At 46.8% G+C, this 25473-nt stretch overlaps 1 protein-coding gene across 1 annotated transcript in view; it reads left to right on the forward strand.

Annotated features, from left to right (window-relative positions):
- The first annotated feature begins 490 nt into the window (after positions 1-490).
- The window catches only part of ERP44 (endoplasmic reticulum protein 44), a 152990-nt gene continuing 128007 nt past the window's right edge, over positions 491-25473 (forward strand). Inside the window, exon 1 of the mRNA XM_063922655.1 lies at positions 491-733. Within this exon, the coding sequence (XP_063778725.1) occupies positions 668-733 (66 nt within the window). The 5' untranslated portion in view covers positions 491-667. The remainder of the gene's footprint in view (positions 734-25473) is intronic.

A 25473-nucleotide genomic window follows, 5' to 3' on the forward strand; every position in this document is an offset into this window, starting at 1 on the left:
GAGTGTGACTCCAAATCCAGACCTCCATGGGTTAATAAATTTGATTTCCATTGATAATTTTTGTGTGATTTTGTTGTCAGCACATTCAACTACGTAAAGAACAAAGTATTTAATAAGAATATTTCATTCATTCAGATCTAGGATGTGTTATTTTAGTGGTCCCCTTATTTTTTTGAGCAGTGTATATGTATATATATATATATATACATACACACACACACACACACACACACACACATATTAAAGCTTTATGTGTTTGCTGTTCTTTGTTAAATTAGAGATGAAGTGGAAACATACACTGACACCCAGAGCTATGCAAGTGAGCTGCAGGCAATCATTTCCTTCATCCCTTTCTGTGGGCACCCGCATCCTGTGTAATGACACGGTCGTGGATACAGCGGAGACCGCGCAGCACTGGAGGTGAGAGGACACAGAGGGACGGTCACCCACTTCCCAGTGGCAGCTTTATTTAAGCCTCCCGCTCCGCCTGGCCGTCTAGGATGGGAGGTCACGTGGTATAGAACTGACCCCTGTCATGTGACTGTGATGTCATCAGGATCGTTCTCCTTCCTCGCTAGATACATACTCTCTACCATCCGGAGGAGGAAGCCTATGGTCCGGGCTGTCCTGTGTGAGTTGCAGAGTACCCGTAGCTCCATCACCAGGCATGCTGACTAGGAGACACGCCATCTTCCTTCCGCTGAGCGATCCGGCCTGCGTCCTAGTCCTGCTGGTGAGTGTCCCTCTGCTGCCAGGACAGAGCTATTCCGCTGCCCGTGCTGTGTGCTCTGCGCTGAGCGATCAGGCAGCGGCTGCAGCCGGGCTCCACACAGCGGCACCGCGCTTCCTCCGTGTCAGGCTGCCTGTGTGTGTGGTGCCCCCTGTCCCTGTACCCCTATAGGCGGCTGCAGTGTGAGCGCTGCTCTACGTCTGTATATCACATGCAACCGCCGGACAGCACACCGCTACATCATGCTGCTCCGTGCCTACTGCTCCGGCCTGTCCCGGGGTCGCTCCCCGGTCTCGCTTTACTCATTCCCCCCAGTCGCCAACCACTTTCCGGCTCTCTCTGTCCTGTGTTGTGTCCACCTCTGATTGGCTGAGGACCCGGAACTCTGCTGCACCGGCACTACACCCGGGCCGGGAGGGAGCGTGGGGGGAGGTGGTGTCTGTGTACTGCTCTCAGCTCATCATTGCTGTGTGTCACCGCTGTCATCACCTTCTCTGTATAATATATAATTGCATCACAAAGTAACACACCCTTACATGTCCTTTCATCTGTGTTATAGGCATATCACTTTGTATAGAACAGCTTATTTATAGCTTACCTCTTACTGATAATAATGCTCTTGTTGCTGACTGGTTATTTTTTGTATGATTATATCTATATGCATTTATTTAGATTCTGTATGCTGATTTGCCTAGAGCTGGTTTCAGAACTGTGTTGCAAAATTATTAAGCCTGGTGAAGTGATAAAGTGGAAGGTGATAAAGTCCCAGCCAATCCGCTCCTAACTGCCGTGTCACCGGCTGGGTTTGAAAAATGACAGGAGCTGACTGGCTTGTGCTATATCACCTTCCACATTATCACTTTACCAGGCTTAATAAATCTGCCCCTGTATTTTGTCTCTGGGTCACAATATGAAATTGTTCTCATTTGAATAATGCAATGAAATGTTACATTGATAAAGAATGTATAATTTATTGCAGAAAGAGGAATGTGTTTGCTTTAGGATAAAGTAGGCACAATGAAATATGCCAACACATTGTGGTCTGCTCCGTTATGGGTGACTTGCTGTTGCAGCTGCACCTGGGCTCCTGTCATGGCCCAATCTCACACTAGGCTCACTGATTTTCATATGTGGCTCTTTGGGCCTGCTAACAATAATTAGCAAGTCTGGCGGTACCCTAAGTGCTTCACTTACGGGGTTGAGAACATTGCCCTAATTGAATTCCACGCCATTTCTGCAGATGTTACTGTAGGTGCTAGTGGGGGTAGAAGCGAGTCTGAGTGGTGTGTGACAATGGATGGAGTTGCTGACAAGTTGCACACGGATTTTCAGGGCAGTAAGATTTGGAGACTACATCCTCACCAGCACATAGCGTCAGTAAATCCTGCTGATACCCTGTATAGTATCCATTCCTTTATCGCTATAGTCAAATAGTATTAATAAACTTGTATAATTTCTGGAGCTCCATTTTCCTCACCTGTTTTTCAATATTTGCCCTAACATCAGGAAAAATGATTGCAGTTTCTTATTGTTAAATCTGTTTCTGTAATTTGGCTATTAAATGTTCTGCTGCATTATATCCCCTTTCCACTGACTTCAAAATCCCAGGTTTTTGGACATGAATGTGCAAAACCAAGGATTTTGGTCAGTGTACATGCAACCTACACGGGACTAACTCCCATGTCCCTCAACCCTGCTCCCGACCAGGGTCACGGAGCTGAGACCCGGGAAATTGCAGTGGAAAAGGGGTATTATTGTTCTGATGGCTGATGCTGTGGTTTCCAATATATGCCATTCTTTCCTTCCCAACACTCAACCCGCAGTCCTTTCTATATCAATGGAAGACGCATCATTAATGTTTCAGCCTCAGTCCCCTCAAAACTACAAGAAATAGTGAGAGCTGCACTTGCATTATGCTCCAGGCTGCTTGCATCCTTAGCGATGCAGCCATTTGCACCAATTACAAGTTTTCTTTTTTTTTTTTCTTTTTCTTTGTTTTAAAAATAATCAGCACTGTATCTTGGCTTAACAATACCTAATATTTTTGTGTTGACTCCAACATAATCGAGTACTACATAAAAAAATGTTTTGGAAGAGTCCAATGCTGGACAATGTATTAATCTATTTTAACATGTTATAGTTATTGGATGGCACTACTGTAATGGAATAGTTAATATCCTATGCTGCAGCTGATTATTGTTAATACTTTGTATTACCACTTTAGGTTTAAGCTTGTTTTTGTGACCTTCTGAGAGAATTAATCAAATGTTAAGTAGGCATTTTGTTGGAGCGAAACAGGTGTGAGTACATTTTTAACAACACAGGAGGTACTGTAATCTTTTAACCTTTCTGTCTGATTAGAGCCATAAAAATGTTGTTTCAACTAAGGATGTAAGCAGAGCAATTCAGATTGTTTAGATCCAAACAGATAATTTGATTTGCTTACTGATGGTTGAATATTATATGCGGCTTTTCTATGGGCCAGATTCAGTTAGGCTCAATACTTACCACTCCAGGAAAATGGCTTTGGCATTGATTAATATGCTTGTATCTATTCAATTAAAAGCTCTTTTCCTTGCACGGGAAATCCATGGCGGCTGCCATTCATCTGCAGGTATTACCAACAGATGAACGGCAGGGTGGACGGCTTTCCATAGCGTCCTGCTATGGAAAGCCGTACACCCCCGCTGACATAGCTGGGCAGGGTAAAAAAATCACTGTGTACTGAGTGATTTTCAGCCCAGCGATGTCAGCGATCATCACTGTGCATACATGCTGGGCAAAAACACCCAGTGTGTATGCACCTTTACTGAGGGTTTCTGTTAACTCCTCAGGAGGGGCTGCAATTGAATTGTACTGCTTTGAGACTAATTCAATACGGGTCTATGTGTGAAGTGTTAAATACAGTGCCTTGCTGAAGTATTCACAGTATTCAATTGGATTCAGATCTGGGCTTTGACTAGGCAATTCCAACACATTTAAATGTTTTCCCTTAAACCACTCGAGTGTTGCTTTAGCAGTATGCTTCAGGTCATTGTCCTGCTGGAAGGTGAACCTCTGTCCCAGTCTAAAATCACAGGCAGACTGAAACAGGTTTTGCTCAAGAATATCCCTGTATTTAGCACGATCCATCTTTCCCTCGACTCAAAACAGTTTCCCAGTCCCTGCTGCTGAAAAACATCCCAACAGCATGATGCTGCTACCACCATGTTTCACTGTGGGGATGGTGTTCTTGGGTGATGGGATGTGTTGGGTTTGCGCCAGACATAGCCTTTTCCTTGGTGGCTGAAACGTTCAATATTAGTCTCATCTGACCAGAGCACTTTCCTCCATACATTTGGGGAGCCGTCCACATGCCTTTTGGCAAACTCAAAACGTGCCTTCTTATTTTTAACACTAATGTTTTTTTTCTGGCCACTCTTCCATAAAGCCCAGCTTACGGCTTGTTGTGGTCACATGCGCAGATACACCAGTCTCTGCTGTGGAACTGTGCAGCTCCTTCAGGATTACCTTTGGTCCCTGTGCTGCATCTCAGATTAATGCCCTCCTTGCCCGGTCTGTGAGTTTTGGTGGCTGGCCCTCTCTTGGCAGGTTTGTTGTGGTACCATGTTCTTTCCATTTGAAGATGATGGATTTGATGGTGCTCCAGGGGATCATCAAAGATTTGGATATTTTTTTTATAACCCAACCCTGATTTGTACTTCTCAACAACTTTGTCCCTCCTTGGTATTCATGGTGTGATGCCTCTTGCTTAGTGGTGTTGCAGCCTCTGGGGCCCTTCAGAAAAGGTGTGTTTATACTGACAGATCATGTGACACTTAGATTGCACAAAGGTGGACTTCATTTCACTAATTATGTGACTTCTGAAGGTAATTGGTTGCACCAGAACTTTTAAGGGGCTTCATAGCAAAGGGGGTGAATACATATGCACATGCCAATTTAAAAAAAAAAATTATGTACACAAATTCTTTTTTATATAATTTTTTTTCTCATTTCACTTCACCAACTTAGACTATTTTGTGCAGATCCATCACATAAAATTCAGATTAAAAAAATAATAATTTACAGGTTGTAATGTAACAAAATAGGTAAAAAGCCAAGGTGGGGTGAATACTTTAGCAAGGCTTTGTATTCCCAAAATTAACACACAATCCTGTTATGGAAAGCACTCTTTTTTCCTTATGCAAAATAACATTGACCAGTGAAATGATCCATTACCATCTCTACTCTGTTACCCAGCTGGATACAGGACTCGGTTCACCTCTCACTTAAGAACACTTTTATAACAGGAGGCAAATTTGTGTTGCTGAAACACAATCACTTTTTGCAGTAGTGAAAAAATGTATGTGCGTGGTCCGCTTACATATGATAGTAACGTTTTTGGATAGCTTGCAATCTGAGACACTGAACAAGAATTACAAGCTGAGGCAGAATATCTAGTAACACAACTAGTTTCTGACGAATATTAAAGCAAGGATTGGATGCAGAGGTAGTGTGTGGCAGGTGGGAGTGAAGAATGACTATTCACTGACTATAAAGATGGGAAACTTCGGAGAATAGTATTTGCAACTTGATATTATTAGTAGTGAATCCTCTTGCACTGTAATACACTGATTATTGCTTAGCATTAAAGTGTAATTAAAGTACTTTTGTCATAGATGCTTGTTAAATTCTAAACTTCCCTTTTGTCTATGAGCTGCCAGAAGGAAGAAGGCTTGGCTCACTTCTGTTCTCTGGCGCCTATAATTCTTGGTAGGAGGCTTTAACCTTTAACTCTCCCTCCCAAAAATATCTTCAGGGTCTAGTTGTACCCTCTGGCAACGAATCAGTTTAATAGGGTAGATGGCAAATCCCAGGGTAGTACTTTCCCAGTTACTGGTGTGGAATGTACCTGACTGAGATTTCAGTTGACTACTAAGGGTATATTTACTGAAGTACTGATTTATTGAAGTGGAGATGTTGCCCATAGCAACCAATTGAAATTGTTCATTGTCCTGACCTTGCAACTTTGTTTTCACCTCCACAATCCACAACAGACCTCTCATGCTGCATGTGGAGGACAGTGGGGCAGATGTATTAACCTGGAGAAGGCATCCGGAAGTGATAAACCAGTGATAAATGCACCAGCCAATCAGCTCCAATATGTAAATTAACAGTTAGGAGCTGATTGGCTGGTACGTTTATCACCTTGCATTTATCACTTCCTTATTTATGCCTTCTCCAGGTTAATACATCTGCCCCAGTGCCCTTATGAAATCTCATGCAGGATATACAATTGATTCTGATGACATTTGAGTTACAGTAACATCACTGGCTCTGAACCAGGGTAGGAATCCATCAAACTACACACAGGACACTTTTGTGCAGCAAGGAGCCCAACTGTCAAGACTATTTTTAGTTTGAGAAGCCTCACCTCCTGGCATGGTCACCTGCTGCAGAGAGCATGCTGTGCGTAGTTACTCAAATATAAAACTAGATATTTCATGTATAGAATTCATCCCTGTAATATACTGCTCTTGTATGAGTGTCAAATAGTGGTGTTACTTTCTTTTTAAGTGTTTTTGACATTCTCTAAGTTATTCTATATGTGTCCTCTGGGACTGTGTACAATTACAGCTTTAGACTCGTGAACTAAATCTTTAAATGTATGCCTGCTAACCTCGTGGCGATAGGATACTAGTGGCAGATTAGAAATATGGAAGACAACTAGATTACCCAGGGGATGAAAGCAAACCCTGAGTCCCATAGGGTTGGTGCTTCAGGTGAAAGAGATAATGTCAATCTGGATTAGAGGAAAGCTAGAGATGTTTGTCGGGCAGAAGAAGCATTTTCTTCTGCAAGTTAGTTAATGTTGGCTGCTGGCAAAGCTCATGCAAAGGAAAGTGCTGAATGTAAGGGAGCCTGCATAGCATTTCACACACGTTTTTGAGCAAATTGCATGGCTGATTAGATTCTAATTAGTAGTAATATTTCCAAAGGGTAAACCAGTCTACTTATTTCTTTGAAAGTTACATGAAAGTCATTGCATGTAAAATGTTAAAATCAACCCTCTGCTGTGATCATTTTACGAGCATCCACCTTCTCTACCAAAATGCTGGATCTGACCTGGGTTCAAACTGTTGGGCAGATGCATTAACCAGGAGATGCATAAGGAAGTGATAAGTGCAAGGTGATAAACGCACCTGCCAATCAGCTCCTGTTAATTTACATATTGGAGCTTATTGGCTGCTGCGTTTATCACCTTGCTCTTATCACTGATTTATAATTTCCTTCTGCCTACTCCAGGTTAATACATCTGCCCCACTGTTCCAACCCATGTCACAGCTGGGTCAGATCTTGTTCACAGCACAAGCTGGAAACAGACTGCGCTGGCGTTTGGAGATGACATAATCTGAAAAGTTGGCGATCCGGCTCTGTGTACTTTTAGCGTGATCCGGGTCACAAGATCCAGGTCATGCTATTCACACCGCACGGTTATTTTTTCATACCAGACCGCAACCCAGGATGAAAGTTTGACGTAAAAGGTGTATTCATGGCAGCTGTCCATATGCAGTCAAATGGTTGTATTCAAGTATTGTCGGAAACCGCTGTCTTCTCGGAAAGACGTCGGTTTCCGACTTGTTCTAGGTCGGAAGGGTTTTCGACCTATTCAGTGCCGGCTCAGATTCTCTGACAAGTCAGGAATTCCGACTTGTCGGAAAGCACTCAGATCGGCAGCTGATCAACGTGTTTTGTTGGAAACGGGGCCAAATCCGACAGGTTTTGGCCCCGGTTCCGACAATGTCAATCCGACTTTAACAAAAGTCGGATTGGCATTGTCGTGAATAGCCAAATCCTGTCTGATTTGGACGTTCATTGAATACTCAGATGTCGGATCCTTTCCATCAATTGGGGAATATTCAAAGTCTGCAGAACAGTGTTGTGCAAGGCGGCTACATGGTCCTCAGTGAACACGTTCATCAGGTTCTATGCCTTTGATACTTCCGCCTCCCAGGATCCTGAAATCAGCCCCAATTTGCACAAAATTGGTCGGAGCTTTATTTATTATGTTAAGTTTCTTATACAGCGCAGCATATTCCATTGCGCTTTACAGTGGAAATAAGAATGATAAAACAAAACTGGGTAATAGCAAATAGTCATAGAGGTAGGCAGGCCCTGCTCACAAGCTTACAATCCATTATAGGGCAGTGAGCACTTTTGTGCGTATTCGAGCTGCATAAAGTATGGCTGTGATGACTCGCACTCACAAGATCATCACAGCTATTAGGCTCGACCCCATAGTGTGTCTCCACTTTTAAGGAATCCAGGAGGGATAATTACTGATCCAGATTAACTCACCTGTACACAATTAAAGAAATCCACAGAGAAGGACATTTTCAAATGTTTGATATTTATGGGGTAATTATCAAAACATGGAAAGAGCTGAATCACTAACCAGTCTGCTTCTGAAGGCCACCATACATCAGCAATAAAAAAAAACTGCACATCTGAGATTCCCCCCCGCCCCCAGATTTAAAGGTTCCCCAGTCATTCAATCTGCGTCCATTAATTACGGAGATTTTTCAGTGATTTTCAGATCATTTTCAGCGAATACAGATCTGCCAATCTCGAAAGGGGTGTAGTATGTTATGCTGGCGGCCAGCATACCGGCGCCGGAATCCCGACCGCTGGCATACTGACAGCTGGACGAGCGTAAATGAGCCCCTTGCGGGCTCGCTGTGCTCACCATGCTACAGGCACAGTGGCGCGCCACGCTATCTATTCTCCCTCCAGGGGGGTCATGGACCCCCAAGAGGGAGAAAAGCTATCTGTGTGCTGGTAGTCGGGAGCCCGGCCGCTGGCAAACTGAAGACCACCCCTCGAAAGGCTTATCAGTTTTCCAGAAACGGTCTGCAAATATGCTGATTGTTACCATACACTACCAATCTACCGCCGCAACTGATCTGTGAAATCCAACATGTTGGAAAACCTGATTTACAATCCAAATCGATTTTTGGTCTGAATCCGCAGTCTGTGAACCCCATACGTTGCAGATTTATTTGCATAATCATCTGCAAAACAGCAAATTGCCCTAAACGATTGCTGATGTACTATATGGGGTCCTTAACTCTCATTTTACGTGCTGTGGACCCTATTCTCTAAGTATTGCAAATTCTGCTAAGAAGCAGAATTTGCAATCCTTTGTTTTACATGCTGGGCTAATTGCCGCCCCCCCTGCGACCACGCACTAATTACAATCGCGACGCAATTAGTGTGTGGTCACAGAAAGTAGGGAAGCTTCCTGCTAGTGCAGCCTGGCTGCGACGGGAGGAGGGCTGCTACCTTCTTTTTGATTGAAGCGGCTGCCCCTATCACGCCCACGCCATGCCTCCCATTTGGAAGCCAGTGCCGCTGCAATGCTCCATCTCCGCCTTGAAAACTGAGCATTACCACCCCCCTCCCGCCCCACGAATGACGGCAGAGGTGTTTGCATTTACTGCGGGTCACCCACCGTAAATGCGGGTGCATGTGCAGGACAGGCCCTGCGCATGCGCCCGCCGGGCAAACGCAAAATATCCGGCAGAATAACATGTTATCCTTTATCTCAGTGTTACCCAACCTTGGTCCTCAATGCACACTAACCGTCCTGGTTTTAAGGATAGCCTAGTGACTTAATTATTACCTCAGTTATTTTGATTTAACTATCTGTGCTCAAGCATGGATATATATCTGTAAAACCTGGACTGTCACTGTGCCTTGAGCACCAAGGTTGGGAAACACTGCATCTGTCTGCGTAGCGTAAATTTATTAGCACTGGTAACTGCAGAAAAGCTTATGTTGGCTCCATATATCTAAAAACAGTGCTTTGTCTTTTTTATTTTTTTATTTCTTTGTTTGTAAAGTAGGTGTGAAGTATATTGACAGAGTTATGTTCCTGTTTAATTATAAAGACACTGCCATGCATACAAGAAGTGCTCATAATTAATGAACAGAACCCTGTCTGTCTTGCAACTGTAATGCCGCTTTCAGATCACAATGCCAGGTCGCACCCAGGATTTGGAAATTGGTCATTCCCAGGGGCGACCTGGCATTAGATCTTCAAATATTGGCTTCCTGACCCGGGTCGGGTTGCCATCGCGGGCGGGCGGGGGGGGGCTGGTGCTGATGACATCGGGTAGGCGGTGCTGGGAGATGAGGTATCCATGCTGCCTCTGCCTATACAGTGAACGGGCCTCGGGTTGAAATACCAGGACAGACTACCCGGGAATATGGGACTGACCCCTTTCTCACCGCACAGCGAACCGCGTTGACATATCAATATGCCGGGTAATTTATGAAATTTTGAAAACGGTATAAGCAGTGTCAGATGGGAGCCTAACACGGCCACAATCTGCTGACCAGGAGAACACATTTTTCGAAATTGATGGTATACGTAGTTGAGTGTATCATGTGCGTGGAAGTTAAACCATGGCTAGTACAATCTTGTAGTGACATGGTAAGTATATACGCATACATTATATTATATAGAGTTCACGCTAGCCTGTTTTTAGCTAGGTGCCGCATCCTGCCCGATTTTAAAGTGACAAAATGCACCCTGCCCTAAATACGGTGCCCTGCTAAAATAACCTACCCAGTGCCGTCCACAGTGTCCTGCGGGTGGGAAAAATTGCTGTTTTCGCTGCTACGTGCAAGGCATCTATTCACATTGAGGGCAGAGCTTGGGGGTAGGCTAGCACCTCCATAAGTGCTGGGTACACACCCAAGAGTGACGAATATATTGATTCATTGTGTGTGTGTGTGTGTGTGTGTGTGTATATATGTTGGGTGTGTAAATTTTTTATTTTGTCTATCAGCGTATTAGAACAGCCAGCTTTTTAATATTGGTATTGGCAGATAAAAAAGACAAATAAGAAAAAATTTGCTTAACCATGGTTCCACCCTTGCTCTTTTTATGTGACTTTAGTATGAACTTGGGAATGCGTTTTAAGAAATTATGTAATGTTCAATTGTTTTTTTTAATGTATTTAAAAATGTAACCATATATTCACATAAAATAACTTTATTTTAATATGCCATGCAATGATGGTACCTGCGACTACTTTGCATGACCATCGTGAAGTGTTTACTCCCATCTTTCATTGCATTGTCCTATTTTATGTGCAGCACGTCAGAATATACAGTGTAGCGTGTTAACACTCCCCAAACACGATATATATCCCGTCATCATACGGTGAATCATGCAGCGTGTACACAAACACAATATATCATTGCATCAGGCTGTCGCGAGACATACTGGGACTTGCTGGACCCATGGGTTTGTTTACAGAGAAACTAGTAGGTTGCTGGAGGAGGAAGAAGGAGGAATCCTATATTTTGAGTAGTACAAATATGAGTTGCCATAGCATTGCTACCGACATCCTGGGTTTCCTTCAAGTACTTGGCATTCACTTTATTGCTGCCAGCATTGAAGCGCAGCTAGTCTGAAGCTGCCTGTCTCATGTTGACAAATTCCACACAAAGGGGGGAATTCAGTTAACTGGCCCCTGTGAGTGGGGTGTGTGTGGGGGGGGGGGGGGGGGGGGGGGGAGTAGTTGCTATTGGAATGGCATGTAAATGCTGGCAATAGCTTCGGAACTCGCCCCCCCCTTGCGGCTTGGACTCGCACTGGACCCCCGCCCGTGGCTGTAGACAAGCATCCCCCAAACCAGTGGTACTGCAAGTGTGGCATTTACTGTAGCTGCTCCTACGGTGGTAAGAACAACGCTCCTAATTGAATTCCATCCAAAGGGCATGATTCAAATATTTCCCAACCGGCAGGCACTAGATGGCGCCCAAATAGAGCTGTTCAATTGTAGCTTCATTTGGGCACAAAGGCTGCCGATGTCTGCATTTCAGCTCGCAACCCCACGTGCCCAGCACTTTGGTTGGGTTTAGCAGATTTATGCGGCTAAACCCAACCTTTATGGGCGTGATCAGCGTGGAAAAAAAACAAATTCAGTTGCGCCGCACAATCACCCGTCACTTTAGACTGGAGATCACGGGATGCAAAAAAACTGTAATATTGCCCAATGTCTCTTGTTGAAATTTATCATCAACTTCTGTCAGGTGTTGGAAGTGGGTGAGAGCAGGTGCTGGTTTACATGAAGGAATTATTCATGTATCCATGGCAGCAACAGAATTGCCCCCAGTGCAGAGGGGTTCAAAGGGAGAACAAACTGACTTTAGCCTTTGGCATAAGCTAAATTGGTTTCCTGCACTCCTTTGATTTGAAGTCATAATCAACTGCTGTGACACCCAAGGTACATATAGATAGATATTCAGTCACTACAAAGTTTCACTGCTGTATCCTGTAGTGTCATTACACTTTGCTCTACTGTCTCACATACCATTTGGTGCCAGATTTGTAATCTTAAATATAAATGTATATAGGTGCAGGGTGCTGATCAGTGAGGAGGGCATATTTTAATTCTGAATAGTAAAATTTTAGATATGTATATTGTTACAGTAGCTGTAGCGAAACATCACATCTAAAATTTGGGATCTAGTTGGCATTCCAGCGGTCAGAAGACGGCGCTGGAATACTGCCACCGTTCAGGATCCTGACACACAGCATCCTGTAAAATGGGGAGGGTTATGGTTAGTCTGATGGTAGAGAGGGTTAGGGGGAGGGTAAGGAGAAGGGGTAGCAGACTTACTTATATGTGTCGGGATTCTAACCATCGGGATGCTGCTGTCTGTATTCTTATCGCCAGCATCTTGGCTGTCAGAATCCCTTACCTAACACTAACATTTTGCCCTTCAAAATTACAATATGCCCTCCTCACTGACCAGCACCCTGCACCTAGAGTATATATCAGCGATGTACGGGATATTGTCTTTGTGTTATTTTAGTCATTTTTATAGTCAAAACTCTGGAATAAAAAGGCTGTGACTGGTGAGGCACTGCCTCCCCTTCCTATCTTTTCCACACATCTCTGATCAAACCTTCCCAAATTTCCGGCAGTATGTATTGCTGCACCTGTGTATAATGCCCACATGAACCCATGGGCTCATATATTGTGTGTAAATCTGGCTCTGATACTAGCCAGTGCCTCCTCAGCTATTTACCTCACTGCCCGTCCCCGGTATTTGTATGTATATGTGTGTGTGTGTGTGTGTGTGTGTGTGTGTGTGTGTGTGTGTGTGTGTGGTCTACTATGTTTTGCTGGCGCTTGGGATCCTGCCGCCCAACATACCGGCGCCGGGATCCCCAACCGCTGGCATGCAGGCAGTGGGGCAAGCCTAAAAGGGCCCCTTACAGGCTCACTGCGCCCATCGCGCTGCGGGCACAGTGGCGCACTACATGCTATTTATTCTCTCTCCAGGGGTGTCAGCGCCGGTATGGTGAGCGCTGGCAGCCTATGTGTGTGTGTGATATATATATATAATATAAAATCACACACATATATACACACACGCACGCACGCGTCGGCGGCACTCAGAAATGAAGTCACAAAGCGTCAGGTTGTATCAACGTTTCGAAGGTTTATTCCCTCGTCATCAGTATATTTTCTTTTTTATTATTCTGTTATATAATCTAAGTATACAGACAGCGGCATCCTGCCCGCCAGGTTGCCGGTAGCGGGGCGAGCGCTGGTAAGGCACGGTGGCTAGCTGCGCTCGCCACAGGTTATTTTCTCTGACGTCCTAGTGGATGCTGGGGACTCCGTAAGTACCATGGGGAATAGACGGGCTCCGCAGGAGACTGGGCACTCTAAAAGAAAGATTAGGTACTATCTGGTGTGCACTGGCTCCTCCCTCTATGCCCCTCCTCCAGACCTCAGTTAGAATCTGTGCCCAGCCAGAGCTGGATGCACCTAGTGGGCTCTCCTGAGCCTGCTAGTAAAGAAAGTAATTGTTAGGTTTTTTATTTTCAGTGAGATCTGCTGGCAACAGACTCACTGCTATGTGGGACCGATGGGAGAGAAGCAAACGTACCTGTTCACAGCTAGGTTGCGCTTCTTAGGCTACTGGACACCATTAGCTCCAGAGGGTTCGAACACAGGCAGAGGTCCTCGGTCGTCCGTTCCCGGAGCCGCGCCGCCGTCCCCCTTGCAGAGCCAGAAGATCAGAAGTTGGTGATGAAATCGGCGGCTGAAGACTCCTGTCTTTATTAAGGTAGCGCACAGCACCGCAGCTGTGCGCCATTGCTCCCACTGCACACCACACACTCCGGTCACTGCAGGGTGCTGGGGGGGGCGCCCTGGGCAGCAATAAGAATACCTTTGGCATAAAAAAGACACATACAGTCACAGACTGTATTATATGTGTAAAACCCCCGCCATTTTTTAGTCGGAAACAGCGGGACAGAAGCCCGCCGCTGAGGGGGCGGGGCCTTCTTCCTCAGCACACCAGCGCCATTTCTCTTCACAGCTCCGCTGGAAGGACGCTCCCCAGGCTCTCCCCTGCAGTCTCCTGGCACTAAGAGGGTAACAAGAGAGGGGGGGCACATAAATTTAGGCAAAAGGTGTATTGATACAGCAGCTATTGGGAAAAATTCACTTCTGGTAGTGTGTATCCCTGTGTATATAGCGCTGTGGTGTGTGCTGGCATACTCTTTCTCTGTCTCCCCATAGACCTTGTGGGGTCCTGTCCTCAGTCAGAGCATTCCCTGTGTGTGTGCGGTGTGTCGGTACGGCTGTGTCGACATGTTTGAGGAGGGTTACGTGGAGGCGGAGCAAGTGCAGATAAATGTGGTGTCGGTGCCGACACCTGATTGGATGGATATGTGGAAGGTCTTAAATGACAATGTAAACTCATTACATAAGAGATTTGATTATGTTGCTGCCGGGGGACAGCCGGGCTCTCAACCCGGGCCTGCCCAGGCGCCTCAGAGGCCGTCAGCGTCTCAAAAACGCCCACTATCTCAGTTGGTTGACACAGATGTCGACACGGAGTCCGACTCCAGCGTCGACGAGGATGAGGCACTATTACAGCCCAAAATGACTAAGGCCATCCGATACATGATTATTGCAATGAAAAATGTATTACACATTTCAGAGGCTGACCCTGTCCCTGACAAGAGGGTAAATATGTTTGGGGAGAAAAAGCAGCCAGTGACTTTTCCCCCGTCACATAAATTAAATGAGTTATGTGAAGAAGCGTGGTCTTCCCCTGATAAGAAAGTGGTGATTCCCAAGAGAATACTAATGGCGTACCCTTTCCCGCCAACGGATAGGTTACGCTGGGAATCCTCCCCTAGGGTTGACAAGGCCCTGACGCGCTTATCTAAAAGAGTGGCCCTGCCGTCTCAGGATACGGCCGCCCTAAAGGAACCTGCGGATAGGAAGCAGGAAGGTATCTTGAAGTCTGTGTATACACACTCTGGTACTCTACTGAGACCGGCTATTGCTTCAGCTTGGATGTGCAGTGCTGTTGCAGCATGGACAGATACTCTGTCAGAGGGGTTGGATACCCTGGACAGGGATACCGTATTGCTAACACTTAGCCATATGAAAGACGTCGTCTTATATATGCGGGATGCCCAGAGGGACATTTGCCTACTGGGCTCTCCAATAAATGCAATGTCCATTTCTGCCAGGAGGGTCTTATGGACTCTGCAATGGACAGGGGATGCCGACTCTAAAAAACACATGGAGGTTTTGCCTTATAAGGGTGAGGAATTGTTTGGGGACGGTCTCTCGGACCTCGTATCCACAGCGACAGCTGGAAAGTCGACTTTCTTGCCACAGGTTTCCTCACAGCCTAAGAAAGCACCGTATTACCAAATGCAGTCCTTTCGTTCTTAAAAAAGCAAGAGAGTCAGAGGTGCATCCTTTCTTGCCAGAGGCAGGGGTAGAGGAAAGAAGCTGCACCATGCAGCCAGTTCTTAGGAACAAAAGTCCTCCCCTGCTTCCACTAAGTCCACCGCATGACGCTGGGGCTCCACAGGCGGAGCCAGGAGCGGTGGGGGCGCGTCTCCGAAATTTCTGCAACCAGTGGGTTCGCTCACAAGTGGATCCTTGGGCTATACAAATTGTATCTCAGGGATACAAGCTGGAATTCGAAGTGACGCCCCCTCACCGTTACCTAAAATCCGCCTTGCCAGCTTCTCCCACGGGGAGGGAGATAGTCCTGACGGTTATTCACAAGCTGTACCTCCAGCAAGTGATAATAATGGTACCCCCCCTTCAGCAGGGAAGGGGTTACTATTCCACACTGTTTGTGGTACCGAAACCGGACGGTTCGGTAAGACCCATTCTAAATTTTAAATCCTTGAACATTTACATGAAAAAGTTCAAGTTCAAAATGGAATCGCTCAGAGCGGTCATTGCCAGCCTGGAAGAGGGGGATTTTATGGTATCTCTGGACATCAAGGATGCGTACATGCATGTCCCCATTTATCCGCCTCACAAGGAGTACCTCGGGTTTGTGGTACAGGACTGTCATTACCAATTCCAGACGTTGCCGTTTGGTCTATCCACGGCACCGAGAGTCTTTTACCAAGGTAATGGCGGAGATGATGGTACTTCTCCGGAAGCAAGGAGTTACAGTTATTCCGTACTTGGACGATCTCCTTATAAAGGCGAGGTCCAGAGAGCAGTTGTTGGTCAGCGTAGCGCACTCTCAGGAAGTGTTGCTACGGCACGGCTGGATTCTGAATATTCCAAAGTCGCAGCTGATTCCTACGACGCGTCTGCCCTTCCTGGGCATGATTCTGGACACAGAACAGAAGAAGGTGTTTCTCCCGGTGGAGAAGGCTCAGGAGTTAGTGACCATGGTCCGGGATCTCCTGAAACCAAAGCAGGTGTCGGTGCATCACTGCACGCGAGTCCTGGGAAAGATGGTAGCGTCATACGAAGCCATTCCTTTCGGCAGGTTCCATGCCAGGATCTTTCAGTGGGATCTGTTGGACAAGTGGTCTGGATCGCATCTTCAGATGCATCGGCTGATCGCCCTGTCCCCGAGGGCCAGGGTGTCTCTTCTGTGGTGGCTGCAGAGTGCTCATCTTCTCGAGGGCCGCAGGTTCGGCATACAGGACTGGGTCCTGGTGACCACGGATGCAAGCCTCTGCGGATGGGGGGCAGTCACTCAGGGAAGAAACTTCCAAGGGCTGTGGTCAAGTCAGGAGACTCGTCTGCACATAAACATACTGGAATTAAGGGCCATATACAACGCCCTGAGTCAAGCGGAGCCCCTGCTTCGAGACCAACCAGTGCTGATTCAGTCAGACAACATCACGGCAGTCGCCCATGTAAACCGACAGGGCGGCACAAGAAGCAGGGTGGCGATGGCGGAAGCCACAAGGATTCTTCGTTGGGCGGAGAATCACGTACAAGCACTGTCAGCAGTGTTCATTCCGGGAGTGGACAACTGGGAAGCAGACTTCCTCAGCAGGCACGACCTCCACCCGGGAGAGTGGGGACTTCATCAAGAAGTCTTCGAGCAGATTGCAAATCGGTGGGAACGGCCACAGGTGGACATGATGGCGCCCCGCCTAAACAAAAAGCTAAAAAAATATTGCGCCAGGTCAAGGGACCCTCAGGCGATAGCTGTGGACGCACTGGTAACTCCGTGGGTGTTCCAGTCGGTATATGTGTTTCCTCCTCTTCCTCTCATACACAAGGTACTGAGAATAGTAAGAAAAAGAGGAGTGAGAACGATACTCATTGTTCCGGATTGGCCAAGAAGGACTTGGTACCCAAAACTTAAAGAGATGGTCACAGAGGACCCATGGCCTCTGCCTCTCAGACAGGACCTGTTGCAGCAGGGGCCCTGTCTGTTCCAAGACTTACCGCGGCTGCGTTTGACGGCATGGCGGTTGAACGCCGGATCCTAGCATAATAGGGTATACCGGATGAAGTAATTCCTACGCTGATAAGAGCTAGGAAGGATGTGACAGCAAAGCATTATCACCGCATATGGCGGAAATATGTTGCTTGGTGTGAGGCCAGGAAGGCCCCTACAGAGGACTTCCAGTTGGGTCGTTTTCTGCATTTCCTACAGTCAGGTGTGACTATGGGCCTCAAATTAGGGTCCATAAAGGTTCAGATCTCTGCCCTATCCATTTTCTTTAAAAAAGAACTGGCTTCACTGCCTGAGGTTCAGACGTTTGTAAAGGGAGTGCTGCATATTCAGCCTCCTTTTGTGCCACCAGTGGCACCTTGGGATCTTAACGTTGTGTTGATTTCCTGAAATCCCACTGGTTTGAGCCACTTAAGACCGTGGAGCTAAAATATCTCACGTGGAAAGTGGTCATGCTATTGGCCTTAGCTTTGGCTAGGCGTGTGTCAGAATTGGCGGCTTTGTCATGTAAAAGCCCCTATCTGATCTTCCATATGGAAAGGGCAGAATTGAGGACTCGTCCCCAATTTCTCCCTAAGGTGGTATCATCGTTTCATTTGAACCAACCTATTGTGGTGCCTGCGGCTACTAGGGACTTGGAGGATTCCAAGTTGCTGAACGTAGTCCGGGCTTTGAAAATTTATGTTTCCAGAACGGCGGGAGTCAGAAAGTCTGACTCGCTGTTTATTCTGTATGCAGCCAACAAGGTTGGCGCTCCTGCTTCGAAGCAGACTATTGCTCGCTGGATCTGTAGCACGATTCAGCTGGCTCACTCTGCGGCTGGATTACCGCATCCAAAAGCAGTAAAAGCCCATTCCACAAGGAAGGTGGGCTCTTCTTGGGCGGCTGCCCGAGGGGTCTCGGCTTTACAGCTTTGCCAAGCTGCTACTTGGTCGGGTTCAAACACATTTGTTAAGTTCTACAAGTTTGATACCCTGGCTGAGGAGGACCTTGAGTTTGCTCATTTGGTGCTGCAGAGTCATCCGCACTCTCCCGCCCGTTTGGGAGCTTTGGTATAATCCCCATGGTCCTTACGGAGTCCCCAGCATCCACTAGGACGTCAGAGAAAATAAGAATTTACTCACCGGTAATTCTATTTCTCGTAGTCCGTAGTGGATGCTGGGCGCCCGTCCCAAGTGCGGACTTCTTCTGCAATACGTGTATATAGTTATTGCTTACTAAAGGGTTATTGTTATGAGCCATCCGTTGATTGAGGCTCAGTTGTTGTTCATACTGTTAACTGGGTATGGTTATCACAGGTTATACGGTGTGGCTGGTATGAGTATTACCCTGGATTCCAAATCCTTTCCTTGTAGTGTCAGCTCTTCCGGGCACAGTTTACCTAACTGAGGTCTGGAGGAGGGGCATAGAGGGAGGAGCCAGTGCACACCAGATAGTACCTAATCTTTCTTTTAGAGTGCCCAGTCTACTGCGGAGCCCGTCTATTCCCCATGGTCCTTACGGAGTCCCCAGCATCCACTACGGACTACGAGAAATACAATTACCGGTGAGTAAATTCTTATTTTCTCCAGGTTCTTACCCAGGACCCTCCTTGCAGTCATTTCATGTGGCAAGGTACAGAGGCAGGGGCCGAGGGGTCTCCACTACTCCCAGAGGATCTCGTGGTAAGTCAAGTAAACCTGCAACTACTGCATCCCTGGACCAGACCACCGGGTTCCCTGCCACTAAGCCTTAGTGACGGTTGGCCCCAACGATAGTGCGACTTTCAGGTGCTCGCCTTTAACACTTCGCCCACGTGTGGACGACGTCCTGCCAGGATCCTAGGGTGACCTCCTTTCCCAGGTATACCGGCTGGAATTTCAAGCACTTCCTCCTCACAGATTTTTTAAATTGGGCTTGCCAGTTTTACCCGCAGCAAAAGTTACCTTTCAAGAGGTTATGCAAAAACTTTTGCAGACGGGAGTAGTGGTTCCAGTGCCTCCTCCGTTACGCAACAGTGGTTTTCTTTTTCATCCACTAGGGGTCACTGGAGTACTCTTGGGATATGGACGGCTTCCACCGGAAGAAGGCACTGAATAAATTAATTTTGAGACTACTCCTCCCCTCCATATCCTGCAGCACTTCAGTGTTTTTTCTGTGCTCGACACAGTTAGAAGGCATAGTGGAGCTCGTCCACAAAGTATTGGAATTTTTTTCTTCTAAGTTTTTTTTCGTCAATTTCCACGTCCTTTCCCCCCTTCTAACAGGCGTGGGTCAGGGACAGTGGAAGCGGCTGAGTAGCCGTGAGTGTCGGACCTCTCTGTAAAGAGCTCCCTCACTCCACTTGCAGGCTGCCTGCAGGAAAGCTGGACGGAGCTTGGATGAAAGCCCCGTCATAGACTTCTGTCACGGTCCAGGTATGTTGGGTTGGGGCGGTCAGCGCTTGCTGCCGCTCCACTGTGGGGGATTATTTGGTACTCACCGCTGCCCGGGGCGCGCTCTCACTCTCCGGCCCCCAGCATCCTAGGAGACCGCTGCTCCCTGCGCAGCAGCAGCGCTGCTTGGCTACACAGACACGCCGCCATGCTGTGTGTGGCGGGCGGGAGCACGTGTGCATAGGCCGCTCCACGGCTCTATGCAGCACGCTCTCTGCTTCCGCCATCCGCCCGCAGCAGCCGAGGAGTTCCGTTGTCCGGGGCCTACAGGACAGGCCGCTCACACGGCCCTTTGCAAAAACTTCCACAGGCCCAGACCCGGTGCTGTACACGGAGGTCGTGGGAGTGGGGGGGGGGGAGACTTTAACAGTATTGGGCAGTGTTAAGTTTTAAGAAAAAAAAAAAAACTTGGTGCTTAGTATGTTTAATGTTCTCCTGTCTGTTCCAGGTTTCCTATTTTACATCTCAGCTAAGAGTGGTACTAGGGGAATTTTTGGGTCAGTTTTCGTATTAGCAGGCACTGCACTTGCCTAAGATATATACCAGGAACTTTGGTGTTATTACTGAGTCGTGCAGTCTGTCTGTGTGGAGTTTGTATTGTCTGTCATAATGAGTAAGACACCAGCAAAATCTAAGAAACATTTGTCATGTCATGTCTGTAAGAGTGTGTTGCCTGATGGATCCACCACATGTACAGCATGTGTTGTTAATACAGCCATAAATACGATTTCCATTCCAGAAGTAAAGCCAGCATCTCAGGACCCTCCGTGGGCTTTACTTGCAGATGTATTAGTTGGTTTACAATCAGAGCTGGCCGCCTCTCGTGAAGAAAGAGAGGCGGCAAGATCTGAGTTTAAAATGAGACCATTTGAGTTACCTGGAGAATCTCAAGCTGGTCATAAGTCCACCTTGAGTGGAAAAGATAAGTTTCCTTTTCCTACTAATTTTCCTGTCTCTGGGATACTAGATCTCACTGAACAGGAGTATGAGGAGGGCGAAATAGAACAACAGTCAGAAGGTGACGACTTTGACAGCCCAGGTATTGACAATCTCATCAGAGCAGTTCGTCAGTCGCTGGAGTTTACAGAAACTGAGGAGCCACTGACGAATGATGAAGTAGTCTTTACTAAACGACAGAGATCTCCGATGTGTTTCCCTATCTCGGAATCTCTTAATAAAATGTTACTGGAGTCACGGAAAAATCCGGACAAACGGTTTTCTATTCCTCGTAGATTTAAATCGAGTTACCCGTTTCCAGAGGCCATGACAGCTACATGGGAGAACCCACCATTGGTGGATTCATCCGTATCTAAACTTACGAGGAAGTTAACCATACCAGTACCAACTGCTACTACACTTAAAGACCCTGCAGATCGTAAAATAGAGGCTATGCTAAGGTCCATGTATACAGCAACTGGAGTGCTGTTAAGACCTGGGTTGGTTGGCATTTGGGTTACTAAAGCTTTAATGGTATGGATAAAAGAGCTCAAGTCGGCTCTGCAAGATGATCATCTTATACTTCTCGCAGATCAAATCTGGGAAGCTGCTGAATATTTATGTACAGCTTCTACTGACGTCTGTCAGCTTACTTCTCGCCTGTCCTCATCGCTAGTCATAGTACGACGAGCACTTTGGCTGCGTTCGTGGCAGGCGGAGACGGAGGTTAAAAAAGGTATAGAGGCATTGCCTTATGATGGCGAGAAACTTTTTGGTCCTGAATTGGACAAATGGATTTCTGAGGCTACTGGAGGGAAGTCTGTTTTTCTTCCTTCGCCTACAACTATACCTAAACGGAAATATTCTGGTCCGGCGTTCAAATCCTTTAGAACTCAGCCCTTTCGTGGGCAGGGCACAGGAGCAGTCACGCCGGGCAGAAGAGGTCGGGGACGTAGTGCCCGACAATCCAATGCACGTCGTCAAGACACCAAGACCACTAACAAACCAGTGGCATGACGGGCTCCCAGCCCATCTCGGATCCCCAATTGTGGGAGCACGCCTTCAGAGCTTTCAGGGGGCGTGGCTGCAGACGTCCACAGATGGGTGGATCCGCAATTTAGTATTAGAGGGTTACAAAATAGAGTTCGATTATCTTCCGACAGGAAGATTTTTCACGACAGGACTGCCTGTGTCGGACGACAAGAAAGCAGTTCTGCAGGTTGCCATTCAGTCTCTGCTGAATGCTGCAGTGATAATTCCAGTCCCTGTGCAGGAACAGGGGCAGGGTTATTATTCCAGTCTGTTTCTGGTACCAAAACCAGATGGCTCAGTCAGGCCAATATTGAACCTAAAAGGTCTCAATCATTACGTCACTTACCACAGATTCAAGATGGAATCTCTCAGGTCAGTAATTGCAGGGTTAGAGCCACAGGAATTCATGATTGCACTAGATCTCAAGGATGCGTATTTGCACATTCCGATTTGGCCACCTCACCAAAGTTTTTTAAGGTTTGCGATAAGGCGAGACCATTACCAATTTCAGGCTCTACCGTTTGGCCTCTCATCAGCGCCTCGGGTATTCACCAAGGTAATGTCCGTGATGACAGCTCATCTCAGGTCCCTAGGGGTAATAATTGTTCCGTATTTAGACGATCTACTCATAAAGGCTCCGTCTCAACAATTGCTTCTCCAACATGCCTTGCTAACGTACAATGTACTAGTTCAGCACGGTTGGATAGTCAGTTTAAAGAAATCACATCTAATTCCGTGTCAACGACTTCAATTCCTAGGGATGATTCTCGATACAGTAAAACAAAGGGTTTACTTGCCACAACAGAAAGTACAGGGCATTCGTCATCTGGTGCAATTAGTGCTCAAGCCACGCACAGTCTCAGTACATTTGTGCATTCGCCTTTTAGGCACAATGGTGGCGGCTTTCGAAGCACTTCAGTTCGGAAGATTTCACTCACGTCCGTTTCAACTGGAGGTGTTAGCACAGTGGTCGGGATCACATCTGCAGCTGCACCACAGGGTGAGGTTGTCACCACAAGTCAGGGTGTCTCTTCTCTGGTGGTTAAAAATACACAATCTATCTGCAGGGAGACGATTCGGAGTCGCGAATTGGATAATTCTGACAACGGACGCAAGTCTCAGAGGTTGGGGAGCTGTAGTCCAGAGTTATCGGCTCCAGGGCCTCTGGGCGGATCACGAAAGATCGCTATCCATAAATGTTCTGGAACTCAGGGCGATTTACAATGCTCTAAGACAAGCGGTGTACATGTTTCGTTTTCAGACTGTGCAGGTGCAGTCAGACAATGCGACGGCAGTCGCATACATAAACAAACAAGGAGGAACGAGAAGCCGCATGGCTATGCGGGAAGTAGCTCGGATCCTCAGATGGGCCGAATATCACCAGGTGATATTATCGGCAGTGTTCATTCCTGGAGTGGACAACTGGGAGGCAGATTTCCTCAGTCGTCGGGATTTTCATCCAGGAGAGTGGGCATTAAATCCAGAAGTTTTTCAGATGTTGATCCAGAAGTGGGGTTACCCTCAGGTGGATCTAATGGCATCCCGCCACAATCATCAGGTGTCAAGATATGTGTCCAGAACAAGAGATCCAGGGGCAGTGGCGGTGGATGCTCTCACAGCCACGTGGCCATACAGCCTTGTGTATCTGTTTCCACCGTTTCCGCTGCTCCCGCTGGTGCTAAAACGGATCAAGAGAGGGTTCGTCACAGTCATTCTAATAGCGCCTCATTGGCCTCGGAGGGCTTGGTTCTCGGATCTTCTCGGGTTACTCGCAGACGATCCATGGCCACTCCCACTACGTCCGGACCTGTTACAACAGGGTCCGTTCCTCTACCCCGATTTAGCGCGGCTGCGTTTGACGGGGTGGCTGTTGAAAAGGCCATCTTAAGGAAAGAGGGCATTCCTGAGTCTGTTATACCAACCATGGTACGAGCTAGGAAGCAGGTTACGGCAGCTCATTATTATAGAATTTGGCGTACTTATATAGGTTGGTGTGAAGCTCGGAAATTTCCGACATCGTCTTTTAAATTATCCCGTCTTTTGTTATTTTTACAAATGGGGTTAGATGGAGGACTACGTCTTTCCACACTAAAGGTGCAGGTATCTGCGTTGTCAATTTATTTTCAAAGGAAATTGGCCTCGTTGCAGTCAATACATACGTTTCTACAGGGTGTAAAGAGGATACAGCCTCCTTTCATTCCACCTACAGCACCATGGGACTTGAATCTGGTTTTAGATTTCTTACAGTCCGATTACTTTGAACCCTTACAACAAGTGGATATTAAATTTCTCACTTGGAAAACGATTTTTCTTTTAGCCTTAGCCTCGGCTAAGCGTGTTTCAGATTTGGGTGCCTTGTCATGCAAGTCACCGTATTTAATTTTTCATGATGACAGAGCGGAACTTCGGACGAATCCCGTTTTTCTACCAAAAGTAGTGTCGTCTTTTCACATCAATCAACCAATAGTAGTTCCTGTGTTAACAGGAGATTCTGGAATGTTGGATGTAGTTCGCGCATTGCGCATCTATGTTTCCCGAACGTCTACTGTGCGTAAGACAGATACGTTGTTTGTTCTCTATGACGCAGCTAAGAGGGGTTGGCCAGCCTCTAAGCAGACCTTATCCAGATGGATCAAACTGACTATACGTCAGGCTTACCTTTATGCTAAGTTACAGCCACCTACTTCAGTAACAGCTCATTCCACACGTTCTGTGGGGACGTCATGGGCAGCGAGTCGTGGGGCTTCTACGACACAGCTTTGCCGTGCGGCTACTTGGTCGTCAGTGCACACGTTTGTGCGCTTTTACAAGTTTGATACGTTCGCGGCATCAGCATCTAGCTTTGGCCGTTTAGTGTTACAAGGGCCAAACAGCTCTCCCGCCACGGAGGAGACTTTGGTACATCCCAAGAGTACTCCAGTGACCCCTAGTGGATGAAAAAGAAAATAGGATTTTGGTACTTACCAGGTAAATCCTTTTCTTTGAATCCATAGGGGGCACTGGACGCCCACCCAGAGCAGTTTACCTGTTTTAGGAGTTCAGTGGTTCTTATGGTAACACACTTTCACGACTGGTTTAAATTTAACAAGGGTTAATCAGTTATGGTGTCAACTGTTTAGTTGTCTGTTACGTTGTGTCAACTTTATTGTTGTCTGTGAGACTATATGTAATTCTCCTTTTGTCAATCTCTCTATCGATCCTGTTCGGCTCAGTAAAAAACACTGAAGTGCTGCAGGATATGGAGGGGAGGAGTAGTCTCAAAATTAATTTATTCAGTGCCTTCTTCCGGTGGAAGCCGTCCATATCCCAAGAGTACTCCAGTGCCCCCTATGGATTCAAAGAAAAGGATTTACCTGGTAAGTACCAAAATCCTATTTTTACTCCAGTCTTTTTGTCGTTCCAAAACCAGACTGTTCGGTGCACCCCTTCTTGAACCTTGAACCTGAAGTCTCTAAACCCGTATCTGCGGGTGTTCAAATTCAAGATGGAATCCCTGCGGGCAGTGGTGTCCGTACTGGAGGTGGGGGAATTCCTGGTATCTCTAGATGTCAAGGATGCTTACCTACACATTCCCATGTGGCCCCCTCATGCAGTGTC

The sequence above is a fragment of the Pseudophryne corroboree genome, chromosome 5 (assembly GCF_028390025.1).
Source record: "Pseudophryne corroboree isolate aPseCor3 chromosome 5, aPseCor3.hap2, whole genome shotgun sequence".
NCBI classification, from domain to species: Eukaryota; Metazoa; Chordata; class Amphibia; order Anura; family Myobatrachidae; genus Pseudophryne; species Pseudophryne corroboree.